At 37.9% G+C, this 21,725-nt stretch overlaps 1 protein-coding gene across 1 annotated transcript in view; it reads left to right on the top strand.

The window, feature by feature from the left end:
- Positions 1–838: 838 nt before the first annotated feature.
- The window catches only part of LOC125917299 (DNA replication licensing factor MCM6), a 29,494-nt gene continuing 8,607 nt past the window's right edge, over positions 839–21,725 (top strand). The window contains exons 1-10 of the mRNA XM_049623536.1: positions 839–1,176; positions 4,292–4,457; positions 4,740–4,885; positions 5,794–5,944; positions 9,297–9,438; positions 13,632–13,773; positions 15,139–15,246; positions 16,287–16,442; positions 18,379–18,507; positions 20,184–20,345. Coding sequence (XP_049479493.1) covers positions 904–1,176; positions 4,292–4,457; positions 4,740–4,885; positions 5,794–5,944; positions 9,297–9,438; positions 13,632–13,773; positions 15,139–15,246; positions 16,287–16,442; positions 18,379–18,507; positions 20,184–20,345 — 1,575 coding nt within the window. The 5' untranslated portion in view covers positions 839–903. The remainder of the gene's footprint in view (positions 1,177–4,291; positions 4,458–4,739; positions 4,886–5,793; positions 5,945–9,296; positions 9,439–13,631; positions 13,774–15,138; positions 15,247–16,286; positions 16,443–18,378; positions 18,508–20,183; positions 20,346–21,725) is intronic.

Here is a 21,725-nt window from a genome sequence, read left to right as displayed (position 1 = left end):
GGGGAGGGGCAGAGAGAGAGGGAGACACAGAATCGGAAACAGGCTCCAGGCTCCGAGCCATCAGTCCAGAGCCTGACGCGGGGCTCGAACTCACGGACCGCGAGATCGTGACCTGGCTGAAGTCGGACGCTTAACCGACTGCGCCACCCAGGCGCCCCTTAACGTTTTTATTTATTTTTGAGACAGAGAGAGACAGAGCATGAACGGGGGAGGGGCAGAGAGAGAGGGAGACACAGAATCGGAAGCAGGCTCCAGGCTCTGAGCCATCAGCCCAGAGCCCGACGCGGGGCTTGAACTCACGGACCGCGAGATCATAACCTGAGCTGAAGTCGGATGTTTAACCGACTGAGCCACCCAGGCGCCCCCCTTTAGCAGTTATTTAAAGAATAAATACAGTGGAAGAAATTGAAGTGATATTTTGAAAACTTAAACTGCTGAAATTACTTGTAAAGTGGCCAAGTTATTTAATATAAAATGAGTTTGTGAGGTAAAGGAAGTGTTTCTGAACTGAGTTGCTGAGGTCTTTCGTATGATTACTATGAGACTAATACAGCTTATTTAGAAATAGTAGGTAAGCAAAAAATATATTTGCATATAAAATGGGATCATCTTGTTTTATAATTGTAATTTCATTTCTTTGGTGTCCTTTATTTACTTTTTCATATTTGTGTATTTTGCTGTGAATACATAAGCATTGTGTAATTTAGGAATAGGCACATTGACTAAATCATTCTTGGAGAAGAATCTGCAAAGAATTCCTTCTTTCCATTTATTTATTTGTTTATTTAGTGGTTTTTTTTTTTTTTTTTGGTTTTTTGTTTTTATCATAATTATCATTGAATACCCTGTCATTAAAATGGAAATATTTCTTAGGTTGAAAATGAATATTTACAATATTTACTAATGGTACATCTGTCTTTAAACAGAATTCGAGAACTTACCTCATCGAGAATTGGTTTGCTCACTCGCATCAGTGGGCAGGTGGTACGGACTCATCCAGTTCACCCAGAGCTTGTGAGTGGAACATTTTTGTGCTTGGACTGTCAGACAGTGATCAAGGATGTAGAACAGCAGTTCAAATACACACAGCCGAACATCTGCCGAAATCCAGTTTGTGCCAACAGAAGGAGATTCTTGCTGGATACAAATAAATCGAGATTTGTTGATTTTCAAAAGGTATTTTTTAACTTCTGTTTGTTTCAAATTCAGTCTATGCTAATAATTCACTTCTAGGCACATGGCAGTTGTTACAAGCTTATTTAGACAATGTTAAATTCAGTTTTTATGTAAGTGGAAGATCATTATATGTGACTACAGATTTAAACCCAAAACTCTAATGCTGATTTCAATTATCAATGTATAAATGTGTCTTAAACTTTAATAACTTGGATTGGAAGCTCCTTCAGACTATGACAGAATATTTTGTGAGAGAATAAATAGTAAACGATGATGATGATGATGATGATGATGATGAAGAAGAACTAGTGTTAAAACTTTGAAGAAGTGGAAACTTGTTAGATACCCTCTCAAGTTGATGGTTAGGAGGGAGGGAGGCATGAATAAAAGGACAGGCGAAAATGGACATGTTTATTGATGGCAGTGAGGATTATCATGATTGAAATAGAGGAGCCAAATTGGAGATCATCTGGAGGATGATTTGGTGTGAGGCATGTAGGTATGCAGAGCCTTAAAATCTCAGGTTGGGAAGTTCAGACCTTTCTTGATAAAAAAGGGGAATATATGTGAACCTTTCTTTTTTAAAGGTAGATTAATGGGACATTGATGTATAGCATATAACAACAAACTAATAATGAGATAGTTGTAGTTACCTGGGCAAGAGTTGGATGGTAGCAATAAGAATGAGGTTGCAGGGGGCGCATGTCTCAGATCTGTACAGGACTTAGTAACTCTGTGATAGGCAAAGGAAAAGAAAAGGTGCAGCTGCTCAAGCACTCAAGCATGAGGGAATGAGTACCACACTAAAATAATTAATATTAACTTCAGTTTTTATCCCTTATTTAGTGTAGCATCAGTCTGTTACTTAGTTTATATGAAGCACATACTCCACCAACAACTTTGGGTAAGAGATGTTTTGTGTTTGAAAAAGAACATAGCCAAATATAAAGTATAAATCTAGATTAGGTCTTGGTTTGAAAAAACAAAAAACAGTTGTAATAAAGGACATTATTCACAATTGAGGAAATTTAAGGATGGTCTAGATAATAGACTTTATGGAGTTAAATATTATTTAATTTTCTTGGTATGGTAAAGATACTGTGGCTATATAGGATGTCTTTACTCTTAGGAGATGAATGCTAAAATAGGGGTGAAGTATTTTGATTTTTATGCATTTTTCAAATAATACGGTAAAAATATGTGTGTGTCTAAGTAATATTGACAGTAGTGTTGGGGTGCCTGGCTGGGTGGCCCAGTCAGTTGGGTGACTGACTCTTGATTTCAGCTCAGGTCATGATCTCAGGATTGTGAGATCGATCAAGCCCTGCGTCATGATCTGAGCTGAGTCTGGAGCCTGCTTGGAATTCCCTTTTTCTCTTCTCTCTCTGCCCCTCCTCCGTTTGAGCCTGCGTGCTCTCGCTCTCTCTCAAATAAACTTTAAAAAAAAAAAAGGTAGTGTTGAGGTGGAGTGTATAGAGTATGTGAATTTGTTTTTTTTAATTTTTTTAAATGTTTACTTTTGAAGGAGAGAGAGCATGAGCAGGGAAGGGGCAGAGAGAGGGGGAGAATCAGAATCAGAAGCAGGCTCCAGGCTGTGAGTTGTTAGCACAGAGCCCGATATGGGGCTCAAACCCACGAGCCATGAGATCACGCATGACCTGAACTGAAGTCAGTCGCTCAACTGACTGAGCCACCCAAGCGCCCTGAGTATGTGAAATTTTTCGTAATATTTCCCTGAAAGTTTGGAGGAAGATGGAACAGAGCAGATATCTAACTACACAGTCAGGACAAGGAGGGGCAAAAAATTTTTTAGAGTTTTTTTTTTTTTTTTTTTAATGTTTATTTTTGAGTGAGAGAGTGCATGTGCGCTCAAGTGGTGGAAGGGCAGAGAGAGAGGGAGACACCAAATTACAAGCAGGCTCCACACTCTGAGTTGTTTGTGCAGAGCCCATCATGGGGCTTGAACCCACAAACTGAAATCATGCATGACCTGAGCCAAAGGCTGACACTCAACCGACTGAGCCACCAAGGCACCTCAGAAAAATGTTTTTTTAATTTTTTTTATTGTTTTTTTTTTTTAACGTTTTATTTTTGAGACAGAGAGAGACAGAGCATGAATGGGGGAGGGTCAGAGAGAGAAGGAGACACAGAATCTGAAACAGGCTCCAGGCTCTGAGCTGTTAGCACAGAGCCCAACGCGGGGCTCGAACTCACGGACCACGAGATCATGCCCTGAGCCGAAGTCGGACGCTCAACCGACTGAGCCACCCAGGTGCCCCGGTTTATTTCTTGAGAGAGAGAGAGCAGAGGAGGGTCAGAGAAAGAGGGAGACAGAATCCCAAGCAGGCTCTGTGATCACTGCGCAGAGCCCAATGTGGGGCTCGAACTCACAAACCGTGAGATCATGACCTGAGCTGAAATCAAGAGTCGGATGCTTACCGACTGAGCCACCCAGGCACCCCCTGGAAAAATTTTTTTAATGAGAGTAAAAGTGAAGTTTTTATTTAATTTTTTATTATTTTAATTCCAGTATATTTAACATACAGTGTGATATTAGTTTGAGGTATACAATATAGTGATTGAGCAGTTCCACATATTACTCAGAGCTCATCATGATAAGTGTACTAAAAGTGAAGTTTTTAGGAGCACCTGGGTGGCTCAGTTGGTTAAGTATCTGACTTCGGCTCAGGTCATGATCTCAAGGTTTGTGAGTTTGAGCCCCGCGTTAGGGGCAGAACCCGCCTGAAGCCTGCTTCAGATTGGAGTTGCAGGATAGAGTTGTTTTTTTTTTTTAATATAATTTATTGTCAAATTGGCTAACATACAGTGTGTAAAGTGTGCTCTTGGTTTTTGGGGTAGATTCCCGTGGTTCATCTACATACAACACCCAGTGTTCATCCCAACAAGTGCCTTCCTCAGTGCCCATCACCCATTTTCCTCTCTCCCCTGGGGTAGAGAATTTTTAAGATGAATTTTGGCAAATGTCAAAAGTCTGCAAACGGTGAGAGTTTGGAATACATCAATATTTGTCAATATTTGTGGCATTAATTTAGATTATATGACATTTGAAAGATAATCTCTTCTCATTCTTAGCCATTTATTTGTTTTGTTATAGGTTCGTATTCAAGAGACCCAAGCTGAGCTTCCTCGAGGGAGTATCCCCCGAAGTTTAGAAGTGATCTTGAGAGCTGAAGCTGTGGAGTCAGCTCAAGCTGGTGACAAGTGTGACTTTACAGGGACATTGATTGTTGTGCCTGATGTCTCTAAGCTTAGCATACCAGGTCAGTAATCTTTAGCTCATATTTAACAATTCTCATTACCTAAATTGCAGAACATTTAGCTTCTCGAATCTTTCTTTTCTTATTTTTGGCTACCAATCAGAGGGTGAGCAAGGAAGTATAAGAATAGAGACAAATTAATTTTGCTACAAAAAGCACTGCTCTGAAAAATTTCAAAGCCTAAATGAAATCTTTGGATTTATAGGTTTTGTTTTTTTAAGCAATTTTGATTCTCAGCACTTTTGGTATTTGAGCTGTAAAACAAACTATCATTCATTCTTTCAGGAGCACGCGCTGAAACTAATTCCCGTGTAAGTGGTGTTGATGGATATGAAACGGAAGGCATTCGAGGACTCCGGGCTCTTGGTGTTAGGGACCTTTCATACAGGCTGGTCTTTCTTGCCTGCTGTGTTGCACCCACCAACCCAAGGGTGAGTCTTACAGTGGCAAGATTGAGAAAGACCTCCCCTGGGGCTGCCACAGTATAGGCTTCTGAAACTACTGAATTATCTAGTCACTGTTAAAGGGGAGCAGGGTGGTTTGTTTTTTTAGTTTTATTTATTTATTAAATTTATTTCTCTTGAGAGAGAACACACACATGCATGCACACACATGAGCTGGGGAAGAGCAGAGAGAGAGAATCCCAAGCAGGCTCTGCATGGTCAGTGTGGAGCCCGACTCAGGGCTCAAACCCACGAACCGTGAGAACATGTCCTGTGCCAAAATCAAGAGTCAGACACTTAACCCACTGAGCCACCCAGGCACCCCATGATTCTTTAGTTTTAAAACCAGATTTTTTCATGTCTTTCTGATCTTGAGGAAGTCTTTTTGTTTTCATGTTTAAGAGCTCTGTGCTTTAAGAGCATTGATATGAATTACCTATGGGATAATTTTGTTTTAACTTGCTCTTTGTGTGGATTCCTGGTATTATAGTTCTGTAGAACTTGATTCTATGTCCTGAGTGGGAAAACAGTGAGAAAAAGTTTGGAAACTAGTACAGCATTGCAAGAGGGGTGAATATAATACTCTCTTACTTCATTTTCATCTTCATATCAGTGATTAACATTTTATTATGGCTTATCTTTTGAGCATTCCGATTCGTTTAGATAACAATACAAAACAGTGGTAGCTTTTTTGTTTTTAATTCATTGGACAAATGACAAACTCTTCAATATCTTGATTAACTTAGGCCTTAATAATATGGGGATTTTTTCTGCAAACCTTTATAGTCAACAGATCCTGAAGTTGACCTCCCAGGCTATTTTTTGTTTGTAGTGAAGCTCTTTCACTTTACTTTGACTGTTTCCATGCAAGTATTTTTCCTTTCTCCACCTCTCAGTTTGGAGGAAAAGAGCTCCGAGATGAGGAACAGACGGCTGAGAGCATTAAGAACCAAATGACAGTGAAGGAGTGGGAGAAAGTGTTTGAAATGAGTCAGGATAAAAATCTGTACCACAATCTCTGTACCAGCCTGTTCCCTACTATTCATGGTAAGAGTGCCTTCCATTTGTCACATAAACTTGAAATCAAGATGATGATTAAAAAGCAGCAATAACTACTGTATGTTTAACTCTACTGGAATTTAAATTTTTTTTTAAAACAGCAATAAGTGATTTCTTACAGCACATAAATCAGATCAAAAGGTTTTTTTGGTAGACTTACAAGGGATATTAAAAAGTCATCTACAAAAGGACAAATGATTCCACTTAAAATGAGGTGCCTAGAATAGGCAAGTTCATAGAGACACAAAGTAGAAAGAGGTTACCTGTTGGGGGAGGGGATTGGGGAGTTAGTGTTTCATGGATAAAGTTTCTGTTGGGGGTGATGACAAGTTCTAGAAATGGATAAGGGTGGTGGTTATAAAACATAGTGGGTGTACTTCATTCCACTGAATTACACACTTAAAAAATTATTGGAATGGTAAATTTTGTGTATGTATGTTTTAGCATGATTTTTAAAAAAGAATAAAAGGTCATTTAGGCTTCTTTTTCTGGCTTTAGGGCAGAAATGTACTTAAGTATATTCCAAAATACTAGATTAATATCCTTATTTTTGTTTGTTTAATTTTTGAGGAGATTTCATGATGTTTCTTGGTTACATGTACTATGTCTGTACCTTTGGTGGTCTCTTTGTGTTTTTTTGGCTCTTGGTTGCTAATTGCTCACCATCATTTAATTCCCTTTATATGTTGAAGGATATGACTAAATTAAAAACATTTTTGTTTTTAATGTTTATTTTTGAGAGACAGAGACACAGAGTCGAATAGGGGAGGGGCAGAGAGAGAGGGAGACAGAGAATCTGAAGTGGCTGTAGGCTCTGAGCTGCCAGCACAGAACCCGATGCAGAGGTTGAACTCATAAACCGTGAGATCATGACCGGAGCCAAAGTCGGCCGCTTAACTGACTGAGCCACCCAGGCATCCCAGGATATGACTAATTTTTAAGCTTCGTGCTTTACCCATGTTTTTTCCATCCTTTCATACTGAATTGGAGTTAGGGCAGGAACTGATAAAAGATTATGGGTATTTGTCTTAGGTATATATTTTTAACTATTTAAAAGTAACCTTTTTTTTTTTTTCTGTCTAAATATTTGGCCAATGAAATTGAACTGATACCCTCTATGTTAATAATCCTCTATGGATTTTAGAGTGTCCTCCCTTAATTGAGTAGGTGTCAAAATTTCTATTTAGCTCCACTCCCCTCCCCCCCCAGAAGTTAATCTATTTTTGCATTACAAATTACCCCAAAAGTTAGTGGCTTCAAAAAAGAAACAGTATCTCATACAGTCTATGGGTCAGATAGGTGGTTCTGGTTGAGTGTTTCTGGCTCAGTCTTTCCTAAGGATACAGCTAAGACATCAGCTAGGGCTGTAGTCATCTGAAAACTTGACTGAAAGATCCACTTAGAAGGCCTTGGGGCGCCTGGGTGGCTCAGTCGGTTAAGCGTCCGACTTCAGCTCAGGTCACGATCTCCCGGTCCGTGAGTTCGAGCCCCGCATCAGGCTCTGGGCTGATGGCTCAGAGCCTGGAGCCTGCTTCCGATTCTGTGTCTCCCTCTCTCTCTGCTCCTCCCCCATTCATGCTCTGTCTCTCTCTGTCTCAAAAATAAATAAAACGTTAAAAAAAAAAAAAAAAGAAGGCCTTACCTGTTAGTGCTAGTTGTTAACTGGAAACTATAATTCCTTGCCACATGAATCTCTTCCACGGGGCTGTTTGTTCTCACCACGCGGCAGCTGGCTTCTTCCAGAGTGTGCATCGAGGGCAAAGCAGGGAGGAAGTAGGATGCTTCTCTGGGGGCGCCTGGACAGCTCAGTCAATTGAACTTCTGACTTTGGCTCAGGTCATGATCTTGTGGTTCATGAGTTCAAGCCCTGCTTCAGATTCTTTGTGTCCTTCTCTGCCTGTCTCTGTCTCTCTCTCAAAAATAAATAAACATTTAAAACAAAAAAATGCTTTTCGGGACCTAGTATCAGAAGTTGCACACCTTCACTTCACTATATGCTATTTTTTTAGAAACAAGTTATTAAGTCCAGCCACTCCTAAGGAAAGGAGAAGTAAGCTCCATTTTCAAATGAGAAGCATCAAAGAATTTGTGGACTATTTAAAAACCACAACACCTCCTAACACACTTGTTTCATAGATCATAAGTCAGAGTTTTATTTGTGGAATGGATTTTTTCTGCCTTTAAAGGGTGGTTTGTGTAAATGTGCCAGCACTTTGTTGATAGAATTCACAAAAAGTCATAATAATTAGCACACAAAAAATGGGTCTTTTAACCCATTTTTCTGAAGCACTTTTCTGAAGATCCAGGTTTTTTATTTTCTTCTTATATTGGAGTCATAAATGGCTTGTAGAAGTGGCCATAAATCACATTCAGCATCTTATCTCATCCATAGCAGTCCAGTTAGCATGTATTTATATTCAGCACTGTTCAGTGTTGGTGATACAAAAGAAGTAAATCATGGACCATTTCCTCAAACTCTTGATAGAATAGCAAGACCTGCCATTAGAAAGATCTAGCAAGTGCAGTGACCCAGCAATTGCACTACTAGGTATTGTATTCATCCAAGGGATACAGGTGTGCTGTTTCGAAGGGACACATGCACTCCCATGTTTATAGCAGCACTATCGACAATAGCCAAAGTATGGAAAGAGCCCAAATGTCCATCGATTGATGAATGGATAAAGAAGATGTAGTGTATATGTATATACAATGGAGTATTACTCGGCAATCAAAAAGAATGAAATCTTGCCATTTGCAACTATGTGGATGGAACTGGAGGGTATTATGCTAAGTGAAATTAGAGAAAGACAAAAATCATGATTTCATTCATATGAGGACTTGAAGAGACAAAACAGATGAACATAAGGGAAGGGAAGCAAAAATAATATAAAAACAGGGAGGGGGACAAAACAGAAGAGACTCTTAAATATGGAGAACAAACAGGGTTACTGGAGGGATATGGGAGGTGGGATGGGCTAAATAGGTAAGGGGCAAGATCTAGCAAGTGCAGTGTGCTGTGGTGGACATAGTTTATGGAGAGAGTTATTTGAGAAGTACTACATCAGGAAAGACTGTGTAGGAAGTAGGACTTGCAAACAAACAAGGGCTCTTGGGATGGTGGCGGGCATAAGCATCTGTGACATCTTTGGTACAGAGACATTGGACAGGGGTTAGGTGGCTTTGAATTCATAAAGAGAGAACCAAAGTTAGAAGCCATAATATTTTTAGTTCATCTTAGGCTTTACTTGAGCTCTTTTCTGCTCTTTCGGTTGGTAAACCTGTAATTTGTTATGAAATTGTTTAATCTCATGTTGAAAAATACCTTGTGTTTTTGTTTTAGGCAACGATGAAGTAAAACGGGGTGTCCTCCTGATGCTCTTTGGTGGTGTTCCAAAGACAACAGGGGAAGGAACCTCCCTTCGAGGGGACATAAATGTTTGCATTGTTGGTGACCCAAGTACAGCTAAGAGCCAGTTTCTCAAGTAAGTGTTTGCCTATTTAGAATAGGGAAAAATTGCCTGTAATTTTAATTCTATTTAGAATTCTTTTAATTCTAAGTCTTTAGATACATGAATGTGTATTTTCACGGTTATAAATCACAGCATATGTATTTTTAATTTACTGTAAATATTTTTCCATGTTTCTTTATTTTCACAGTTGTCTTTTGTTGGTGTACTGCAACTTAGAAAATTATTTTCCTAGTTTGCTTCATTTAACAATTATGGATATTAATACCATGAACATCATGATTTATATAAATTTTTTATTTTGTTTGTTTCCTTTGCGAAAATCCCTAGACATAGGATTGTCGAGACTAAGAATACAAACATCTTTAAGGTTCTTAAATAGGACACGCTTTCCAATAGCAGTGCAACAAGGATAGACACGTTATGCTAACCGTATCAGCATGTGTACTGCTTTAGCAATTTTTGCTTATTTTTAGAAGCTATAGCAAATACTTGCTTACTTTCAAACTTTTAAGAAACTTAGAGGTCAAAATAATACCAAACCAGTTTTGAAACACCTGGTGTGTTCTTGGTGCTGTATATATGTATATGCATTCTCTCATCCTGGCAGCACCCAGACAGGCATGTGATATTATCCTCTTTTTCAGGGAGGCAAACAGAAGTTCTCTGAAACTTAATAAATCACCCAACTTCTCATAGCTAACAAGTGACTTCTGAGCCATAAGTATTGGAACTTGGATGTATGTGACTGCAAAGCATGTGCTCTTCATACTGTATCAAGCTGCTTTTCCTTTATTTATTTCAGTAATTTGTTCTAGAACATAGACCATTTTTAGTTTGGGATTTTATAACTAAGTATTTTCTTCATGTGTATCAAGGACTAGGCTCTAGATTTGAAAATAATAGTCTTATCTTAAAAGGGATTCTTTTCATTTCCTCTGCTCCCATCTCCTCTCCACCACCATAAAAAGATGTGCTACAATGTTGCTGTTGGTAACAGAATTGTATTATACTTGATTATCTTAGACAGAAATAGCCTTTATATCTAGTGGGTTTTTAGTATCTTTATTGCAATATAATTTCCATATCATAAAATTTGCCCTTTTAAAGTGTACAATTCAGTGGTTTTAGTATATTCACAGAGTTGTATGACCATTACTAGACTAAGTTTACAACATTTTCATTACCCAAAAAGAAATCTTGTATCCACTAGCAGTCAGTCTTCATTCTCCTCCCTAGGCATAGGCAATCACTAATCTGCTTTAGTGTCTCTATCTGGACATTTCCTGTAAATGGAATCATATACTGTGTGATTCATTGTGACTGGCTGCTTCTGCCTAGCATAATGTTTTCAAGGTTTAGCCATGTTGGAGCATGCCAATACTTAATTTCCTTTTATTGCCTAATGTTCTATCATATTTATGTACCACATTTAATTATCTGTTTATCAGTTAATGGGCATTTGGATTGTTTCTACTTTGGCTTTTATAAGCCAGTGCTGCTATATGTAAGTTTTCGCCTTTTTTTATTGCAAAATACGCATCACATTGGCCATTCTTAAACATTTTTACTTGTACATTTCAGTGGCATTAAGTCATTCAAGTTGTGCAGTCATTACTACCATCCATCTGTAGAACTCTTTCATCTCCCAAACTGAAAATCTGTTTGCATTGAACAGTAATTCCACATTTACCCCCTGTCCCAGCCCCTAGCAACCCACCATTTTTTTTTTAAGTTTGTTTATTTATTGAGAGAGAGAGAGGGCATGTGCACGTGTGTGCATGCAAGTGGGGGAGGGGCAGAGAAAAAGGGAGAGCGAGAATCCCAAACAGGCTCCTCGATGTCAGCACAAAGCCTGATGTGGGACTCAAACCCACGAACCATGAGATCATGACCTGAGCTAAAATTGAGTCAGACACTCAACCAGCTGAGCCACCCAGACACCCCATCATTCTACTTTCTGTCTCTAAATTTGATTATTCTAGGTCCCTCATATACATGGAATCATACAGTATGTGTCCTTTTGTGACTGGTTTATTTCACTGAGCATAATATTCAGGGGTCACCCATGTTGTAGAATGTCTTAGAATTTCCTTCCTTTTTAAGACTGAATAATTATTGATGTATTTATCACCTTTTGTTGTTTCCACCTTTGGGCTATTGTGAATAATGCTGCTATGAACATTGATGTGCAACTAACTGTTCAAGTCCCTGCTTGTAATTCTTGGGGATAATTTTAGTTCTTAAAATTTAGGTCCTTGATCCATTTTGAGTTAGTTTTTGTACATAGTGTGAGACAGGGGTTCAACTTTATTCTTTTGCATGTGGATATCCAGGTATTTGAACGCCAAGACTATTCTTATCCTTATTGAAATGTTTTGGGACCCTTGTTGAAAATCAGTTGACTATAAATATGAGGGTTTATTTCTAGACTCACAATTATATTTCATAATCTCTATGTCTCTCTTTAGGCCAATACCACACTATCTTGACTACTGTAGTTTTGTAGTAAGTCCTAAAATCAGAAAGTGTGGGGTGCCTGGGTGGCTCAGTCAGTTAAGTGTCCAACTTCACCTCAGGGCGTGATCTCACAGGTTTGTGAGTTCTGTGCTGTCAGCACAAAGTCTGTTTCAGATCCTCTGTTCCGCCCCCCCCCCAACCCCTTCTTTGCCCCTCCCCTGCTCACATGCATTCTCTCTCTCTCTCAAAAATAAAAGTAAAAATAAACATTAAAAAAATAAAATCAGGAAGTATGAGGGCTGCCTGGCTGTCTCAGTCATTTGAGTTTCCAACTCTTGATTTTGACTCAGGTCATGATCTCAGAGTCATGGTATCGAGCCCCACTTTGGAGCTCCATGCTCAATGAAGAACCTGCTTGGGATTCTCCCTCTCTCCCTCTGCCCCTCTCCCTTGCTCACATGCACATGTTCTCTCTCTCTGTCTCTGTCTCTGTCTCTCTCTCTCTCTCTCAAAAATAAATAATAAAAATCAGGAAGTGTGAGTCCTCCAACTAATTGTTCTTTTTCAGATTGTTTTGGCTATTCTGGGTGCCTTGAGTTTTAGGATCAAGAATTTTAGGATCAGCTTTGTGAGTTTCTACAAAGAAGCTAGTTGTGACATTAATAGAGATTGCATTAAACTGTAGATCAATTTGAGGTAAATTATCTTTTTAACAATATTAAGTCTTCTCATCCGTAAACATCGGATGTCTTTCCATTTATTTAGGTTTTAATATTTTTGAACAGTGTTTTTTAGTTTTCATGGTATAAGCTTGTGCTTCTCTTGTTAAGTTTGTTCATAAGTATTTTATTCTTTTTGATGCTATCATAAATGGAAAACTATTTTCTTATTTTCATTTTTGGGTTGTTCACTATAAGTGTATAGAAATACAATAGACTGTTGATCTCTTATCTTTCAGCCTTGCAAGAACTCATTCTGTTTTAGTAGATTCCCTAGGATTTTGTATCTACAAGCTCATGTTATCTGCAAATAGTGATAGTTGTTCTTCCTTTTAAATCTAGGTGCCCTTTTTTCTTTCCCAGTTGCCCTGGCTAGACCTTTCAGTATAATGTTGAATAGATATGGCAAGAGTGAACATCTGTGTCTTGTTCTAGATTTTAGAGAGAAAGCATTCACCTTTGACCAAGTATGATGTTAGCTGTGGGTTTTCAGAGATACCCTTTTTAAGTTGTGGGAAATTCTCTTCTATTTCTAGTTTGTTGAGTTTTTAAAATGAAAGGGTATTAGATTTTGTCACATGCTTTTTCTGCTTCTGTCAAGATAGTTCTTTATTCTGTTGATATGGCATGTTACTGATTTTAGGTATTAAACCAGCCTTGCATTTTTGGAATAAGTCTCACATCTAGTTTTGTCTTTTTTTGTTTCTTAAGTGCAGAGCCTTCGAATAGATCATTGTTGCCTAAATGTTTACTGTTTATTATTAAAGGCTTCCTTTAAAATGGTGTTTTTGTCATGTATGAACTTCATTTTCCAATTTGATAGGAATGGATTTAAATTGATTAAAAAGGCCAAAGGAGATAAGGCGTTCTGTTTAGTCTGTGATATATGTCTTTATGAATTGTTTATGCTAATGCCTTTCTCAAATGTTAAGAAATAATAAATTCTTGATTGACATAAACCCTGTCAGCTGACATTTCTAGAAAGGATGCTTTGTAGTATGTATTAATGAATATGATAACCTTGAACAGGCATGTGGAGGAGTTCAGCCCCAGAGCTGTCTACACCAGTGGCAAAGCATCCAGTGCTGCTGGCTTAACAGCAGCTGTTGTGAGAGATGAAGAATCTCATGAATTTGTCATTGAAGCTGGAGCTTTGATGCTGGCTGATAATGTAAGGACATTTTATACTTTTGGATATAAAGAAATCAGAATAGCCCCTACCCTATCATTAAATGCCTGTAAGTTTCTATTAAGAAAATAGCCTTTAAAAAAGCTATTTTTAGGGTGCCTGGGTGGCTCAGTCGGTTGAGGGTCCAACTCTTGATTTCAGCTCAGATCATTATCTCACAGTTTGTGGGATCAAGCCCTGCATTGGACTCTGGGCTGACATTGTGGAACCTGCTTGGGATTCTCTTCTCCCTTTCTCTCTCTCTGCCCCTCCCTTCACATGCATGGGCTCTCTCAAAATAAACTTTTAAAAAGCCATTTTTAGTAAATCAGTTTTATTAATCTAGAATTTCATTGATCTTTTCCTCATTAATCACTTTCTGAGCTTCTCTAGAATGTAGTGCCTGCCCTGAGCATGTGTGTTTGCTGTGATTAGTAATTCCCAGCATTTTTTCCTTTCCAGACAGTGACACCTCTATGAGTATGTTTGTTGCCTTTTACATGTATTTGACATAGATCTGTTAGATCTATGAAGGCATATAAGGTGTAGATACACATTTGTAATTGCAACTTTACCCTTCATTTCCTCAGCCTAAAATCAATGCTGAGGGGACCCAGAATATTTGACCTAGAGGTTTACACAAGATTTTGGTGTTGAATAAAAATGCAATAAGTAACTGTAGGGTTTTTTTTGTTGTTGTTTTTTTAAGTTTATTTTTTGAGAGAGAGAGAAAAAAAACACGAGTTGAGGAGGGGCAGAGAGGGAGAAAGAGAATCCTAATAGTGTGGAGGCCAGTGTGGGGCTCGAGCTTAAAAAAACGGGAGATCATGACCTACGCCAAAATCAAGACTTGGACACTCAACCAACTGAGCTTCCCAGGCACCCCAGTAACTATGTTTTTAATCTTGCTCATAGTTTAAAATGGGTCAAAGTATATGATTCCTTCTAACTCTGTAATCTGTTGAACTATCCTACTCTAGCAGAGGAAATTAAGATTGCTTATTTACTGGGGCACCTGGGTGACTCATTCAGTTTGAGTGTCCAACTCTTGACTTCGGGTCAGGTCATGATCCCAGGGTCAGGGGATTGAGCCCCTCTTCAGACTCTGTGCTGAGCATGGAGCCTGCTTAAGATTCTCTCTCTCTCCCTCTGCTCCTCTCCCTGCTCATGTGTATTCTCTCTCTTTCAAATAAAAAGTTTAAAAAATTTGTTTAAAAAAAGTTGCTTAATTACCTATCTTAGAGTTGTTTAGAGAATGGAAAGGTTTCTGGTAACAAACTTAAATTTATACTTGCCATTTCAAGTATATCTTGCCATTTCAAGACATCTCAAAGGCAGTTTCTTATGCTAGATTTGTTTGGTTACAAGGGTGTATGTTGTATTGATGAATTTGATAAGATGGATGTGCGGGATCAAGTTGCTATTCACGAAGCTATGGAACAGCAGACCATCTCCATCACTAAAGCAGGAGTGAAGGTATGTGTGTCCACCTCTGTTCTGCTGCATCATGCCTTAGCCTTAAATATTAGTGTAGTTCTAGAGATGTTCACTAGAATAAAATGCATTATTCAACATGAAATGCTGATTGTTGAAATGGGACACATAGCCCTGAGGATTATTAATCCAAATTATAGGCGCTTTTTTAGGGTACTTTGAACATGTTTTACTATCACAGAAAGTAGAGGAAGTACTGATGAAATTTTTAGCATTTTACTCCTCAAATTTTCCACAAAGCTTCTATTTTCTTTGACAGTGCATGCTTCCAGTTGTAACAAAAATAATCAAACTCAATAGATTATCTAAAAGAAAATAATAAGCATAATATTGTAACCAACATTAGAGAGAAACTAAACTTTGTAAATAAAAGTAATGCATCCAAGTAGGTAAGGAAAATTAAAGCGCTACAATAAAATATAAATTAAAAGACGAAATCTTCCCCTGCAACTCCTATCACCAGTAAATATTCAGAGTATATATTGAAGTTAAGCTCTTTCAGGAATTTTTCATACATAAATAAGCATAATACATACAGTTTACTTCCTTGCTCATTTAACTTCATAATTTTATTTTGGCAATCTTTCTATGCCAGCATATATTAGATCCATTTTAGTGTTTTTATTACCACATGGTTTTCAAATCTTTGTTCCTCATTTTGGCTCATTAGCCTTCTATAGAGTGACATTTGGTCATTTTCAGCCTTTGATTACAAGCCATATTGTAGTAAATATCCTTGAACACACATCTTCCTGTACCTAACTGCAAGATAAATTCCTAACAAGAAATTACTGGCTTTAAAGTGTGTGTATGTCATACCACCACCTTATGTGGGAGTGCCTGTTTGCTGTACATTATCAGACTTTAATTTTGATGATTCAGTAGGTAAAAAATGATGTCTTACTTAAAGTATTTTGGTTTGCGTTCAGTTTATTATGAGTAAGATTGAGCATTTGTCCTATGTTTATTAGCCATTCCAAATGTCTTTTTAAACCTGTGACAATGATTTCTTTTGTGGTCAGGCTACTCTGAATGCCAGGACATCCATTTTGGCAGCAGCGAACCCAATCAGTGGACACTATGACAGATCAAAATCGTTGAAACAAAATATAAACTTGTCAGCTCCCATCATGTCCCGATTTGATCTCTTCTTTATACTTGTGGATGAATGTAATGAGGTAACCGTGTGAAGTATCACTGTGGGCTTCCTTTTTATTTCCAGTTTGAGTAATTGAAGGAGACTAGGCTGCAGCATGTACTTCTGAACAGCTGGTGCATTTATTTGCACTGACTTTCATTTCTTTCAGAATGCTACAGGGTTGGGCAAAAGGTTTATTGAGCAAATCAAAATAAAGTCATTTGAATTGTTAGTTCCACTTAATTATGTTGAGGAATATGGAGTTTTGTTGTTTTCGTTACTATTTTTTTTAATTATCAAGAAATAAAAAAAACTTGACAGCTAACTCCCAGCCACACTCTTTAAGATTTTTATTAGAATTTTTTGCTGGGGGCCCTGGGTGGCTCAATTGGTTAAGCGTCTAACTTGATTTTGGCTCAGGTCATGATCTCATGATTCTGAGTTCAAGCCCCACATCAGGCTCTGTGCTGAGCTTGGAGCCTGCTTGGGATTCTCTCTCCCTCTCTCTCTCTAACCCAATCCTCCCCCTTCCCTGTCTTTACCCTCACTCATAGCTGGGAGTGTCTGATTTTCTTTTTTTTTTTTTTTTTTAATTTAATTTTTTTTTTTAATTTACATCCAAGTTAGTTAGCATATAGTGCAACAATGATTTCAAGAGTAGATTCCTTAGTGCCCCTTACCCTTTAGCCCATTCCCCCTCCCACAACCCCTCCAGTAACCCTCAGTTTGTTCTCCATATTTATGAGTCTCTTCTGTTTGGTCCCCCTCCCTGTTTTTATATTATTTTTGTTTCCCTTCCCTTACGTTCATCTGTTTTGTCTCTTAAAGTCCTCATATGAGTGAAGTCATAGGATTTTTGTTTTTCCCTGACTGACTGATTTCACTTAGCATTATACCCTTCAGTTCCATCCACGTAGTTGCAAATGGCAAGATTTCATTCTTTTTGATTGCCGAGTAATACTCCATTGTATATATATACCACATCTTCTTTATCCATTCATCTATTGATGGACATTTGGGCTCTTGCCATATTTTGGCTATTGATAATGCTGCTATAAACATGGGGGTACGTGTCCCTTCGAAACAGCACACCTGTATCCCTTGAATAAATGCCTAGTAGTGCAATTGCTGGGTTGTAGGGTAGTTCTATTTTAGTTTTTTGAGGAACCTCCATACTGTTTTCCAGAGTGGCTGCATCAGCTTGCATTCCCAGGGAGTGTCTGATTTTCATATATTTTTGTTTGTGAATGGTTCATTAAGATAGTTTTTGAAGTTTTTTAATTGGAAATAATTTCAAGCTTACAGAAGTTTTAAGAAATAGAATTGTGCATGTAACACCCATGTACCCTTTATGCACTTATTAACATTTTTTTTTATATATCTTTGGCTTTTTTTGTGTACCGTATGAGATTAAATTCCATATTTTTAGTGGTTTTTTTTTTTTCAATGTTAATAACAATCCTGTAATGATTATCTGTTCACAAGCAGCAATATAATACTGTGGCTAAGAGCATAGACTCTGAAGCTAGACTGTTCAAATCATGGCTCCATTACTTACTGTGATGTCAGACAAGGCACTTGACCTCTCTGGGTCTCAATTTACATACCTGTAAAATGGAGATAATATTACCAATTAATAAGATTTTTGTGAGGGTTACATGAATTAATGCTTCCAGGCACACTTAGGGCAACAGTGCCTGGCATACACCGGGTACCCTAAAAACTTAATTCTGCTATTGTTATTAAAGTCAGTCAATTCCTTCAGGAATATTCTTAGAGTAGGGCAAAGGTACGCATTAAACTTCCTAGATTTGAAATGAAACTGTACCAAACTTTGCTCAGAAACTCAGTACCCGTTAATACATGTTTCAGTGGCATCTTAGAGCTTGTTTTTAGCTATAAATTATTAATCCCAGGGATAATCTGAAGTGGATATCGTTGTGACTGATCAAAGTGATTTTCTTCTTTTGAATTAGGTTACAGATTATGCTATTGCCAGACGTATAGTAGACTTGCATTCAAGAATTGAGGATTCAATTGATCGTGTCTATTCCCTTGATGATATCAGGAGGTATCTTCTCTTTGCAAGACAGTTTAAACCCAAGGTAACTAACTCATCCTTTTGTACTGGAGTACGGCATTTAATAGGGCATAATAGGGTTCTATGAAAATTAACTTATGCTTGTTTGGTTTTTTCTTTTTGAGGGTTTTGTTTTGAGAACAATGTTTCTTCAGAGAGTTAAGAAGAGGGAATTTTCTAAAAATGTTCTTTTGTTGAGTGCTAATAAAAGGATTTTGATGGGGGCGGGGGGTTCGCCTGGGTGGCTCAGTCGGTTAAGCATCCAACTCTTGATCTTGGCTCAGGTCTTGATCTGAGGTTGTGAGTTCAAGCCCTGCATTGGGCTCCACGCTGGGCATTGAGCCTACTTAGAAATTTGGGGTGGGGGGCGGTGCATGGATTTTTAATGGGTGAAGAATTTTGAATAACCAAATAAAATAGGATGTACTTTTATTTCAACCATTATTCCTAAGAATCTTTTAATGTTTTTATTTTATTTTTGAGAGAGAGAGAGAGAGACAGGCTCTGAAGCAGGCTCCAGGCTCTGAGCTATCAGCACAGGGCCCGACATGGGGCTCAAACTCATGAACTATGAGATCATGACCTGAGCTGAAGTCGGTGCTTAACCTACTGAGCGACCCAGGTGCCCCCTTATTCCTAAGTATCTTAAAATTGTATGAGCTTAAGTCAGTAGTCTACTTGGATCTTTCTTTGAGGAAAAGTTTGGATTCCTTTAGGTCATTGTGATTAATGTGGATTAATATTTTACAGTAATTGATGTTTATTGAGTTGAATCTGTACTAGATCCAGGACATTCATTTTTAAAGTAAATTTCAAAATTTGTTTTGTTTGACATTTTCCTAAAGTAGAATACAAAAAGAAAAAAATTTGATTCTGGATGAGATTTTTACACTATTTTCTGGCTCAACTTTTGGGACTTTACCCAAAGGATTTAGTTATCTGTCACTTCACTGATTATCCATAATATTGAGATTGATTTTCACTGTCGTTAAAAAAGCTTAATGAGGCATTTAAAACCAAGGGTTATTGGATACATATGTGTAAAGAGGCTTTTGTTCTCTAGACTGTGTACTCATCCCTCTGTGACCTTGGCATGCTTCTTTAATAGGCTGAGTTCCTTACTCTGAAAAACTGAGTATTCTTTTAGTATTCTTACTTTGTTGTTATTATTCAACAAATTTAAAAGACATTACATCCTTTTCCACTGCTTCAGCTTGCTATGTATCTTAGAAATGGCATTTGCGGGGCACCTGGGTGGCTCAGTTAAGCATCCGACTTTGACTAAGGTCATGATCTTGCGGTTTATGGATTTGAGCCCCATGTCGAGCTCTGTGCTGACAGCTCAGAGCCTAGAGCCTGCTTTGGATTCTGTGTCTCCCTCTCTCTGCCCCTCCCCTGCTCACACTCTGTCTGTCTGTCTCTCTCTCTCTCTCAAAAATAAACATTAAAAAAAATAAGAAGAAAAATGGCATTTGCTTAAATACTAACCCTGTTCTCTTCCTCTTCATAAAATTAGCATATGAAATTCACAGGTGTCCTTAGTTTCTTTTGAAAGGCATTTCAGTATTAATTGTCATTGACTTCAAAGTTTTGACCCTCTCACTTCCGCAAAGTGTCTCTACCTGGAAGGCTCTTAAACTTACATTTAATGCCACTCCCATCAAGTAGAAAAGCCCTGACTTCAGTGATGTTCTGAAACAGATTTCTAAAGAGTCAGAGGACTTCATTGTGGAACAATATAAACGTCTCCGCCAGAGGGATGGGTCTGGAGTAATCAAGTCTTCGTGGAGGATTACAGTGCGACAACTTGAGAGCATGATCCGTCTCTCTGAAGCAATGGCTCGAATGCACTGCTGTGATGAGGTATCAAAGTCACTTTAACGTAATGGGAGGAAAGAGAAATTGATTTATTGGTTTATAAGCATGTTTTTATCTTTGATATACTGTTGAGTGCTCATAAGATACACAGTGCTGGGATTTCTCCCTTGAAGAAGGTTGCTGTGAAGTATTTATTGAATTTAGTTTGATTAATATAATGAAATAATCATCTCCCAGGTTATGGAGTACATATAGAGGTGAGTTACCATTAATAGGTAGATGATCCTCCTGAAGTATTGTCAGAAAGTCAGCAGTAGCCTAAAGCTACATCATCTCATCAAAAGAAGGGTGAGTACAATGCAGTGTTATTTTGAGAGACACCACATTCACATAACTTTTATTAAGTACATTGCTGTAACTGTTCTATTTTATTATTGTTAAGCTCTTACTGTACCTAATTTATAAATTAAACTTTATCAGACATATGTATGAATAAGAAAAACAGTATATGTAAGATTAAGTACTATCTATGGTTTATGCATCCACTGGGGTCTTGGAACATAATCCCTGAGAATAAGGGGGATGCTGTGTACCACATTTTGTTTATCCATTGATCCATCAATGGGCATTTGGGTTGCTTCCACCTCTTGGCTGTTGTGATTAATGCTGTGGTGAACATGGGTATTCTCTGTGTTTTGAATATTAATCCCTTATCAAATTTATAATGTGCAGATAAGTTCTCCCATTCTGTAGATTGCCTTTTTTACTCTGTTGATTGTTTCACTTGATGCTCAGAAGTTTTTGAATGGGATATCATTTCATTTGTCAGTTTACCCCTTTGTTGCCTGTGCTTTTGACACTATTATCAAATCCAGTGTCCTGAGGCTTTTTTCCTGTGTTTTCTTACATAATGTTTTATAGTTTTAGGTCTTCAAACTATTTTGAGTTAATTTTGTATGTGATGTCAGGCAGGGGTCTAACTTCATTCTTTATCATAAAAGATATCCAGTTTGCCCAGTAACATTTGTTGAAGAGACTATCCATTCCCCAAGGTATGGGCTTGGCATCTTTGTCAAAGATTATTTGATCACAGAAGTGAGGGTTTAATGATAACCTTAAAGATGTAAGGATTACTTTGTATAAATGCAGTCCTAGAATATGTTCCCCCTTGTGTCTGTTTTTTTCATACAGAATTAAAACTATAAAATATCATCTGAGTTTTATGTAATACTAGTTTTTCCATTTTTGTGCTGTGTAATATTCTGTTAATAAATCACAATGACTCACCCATTCTTCTCTTAATGGGCATTTGGATAGTTTCCAGTTTGGGTTCTTATGATACATGTCTTTTGGTCTGTATGGCATATATGTGTGTGTGCATTTCTGTTCACTAGAAGTAGAATTGTTGGGTCAGAGGTTATATGT

The sequence above is a fragment of the Panthera uncia genome, unplaced genomic scaffold, assembly GCF_023721935.1.
Source record: "Panthera uncia isolate 11264 unplaced genomic scaffold, Puncia_PCG_1.0 HiC_scaffold_1667, whole genome shotgun sequence".
Classification (NCBI taxonomy): domain Eukaryota; kingdom Metazoa; phylum Chordata; class Mammalia; order Carnivora; family Felidae; genus Panthera; species Panthera uncia.
The sequence above is the reverse complement of the archived record's forward strand: the minus strand, read 5'-3'. Positions and strand labels throughout refer to the sequence as shown.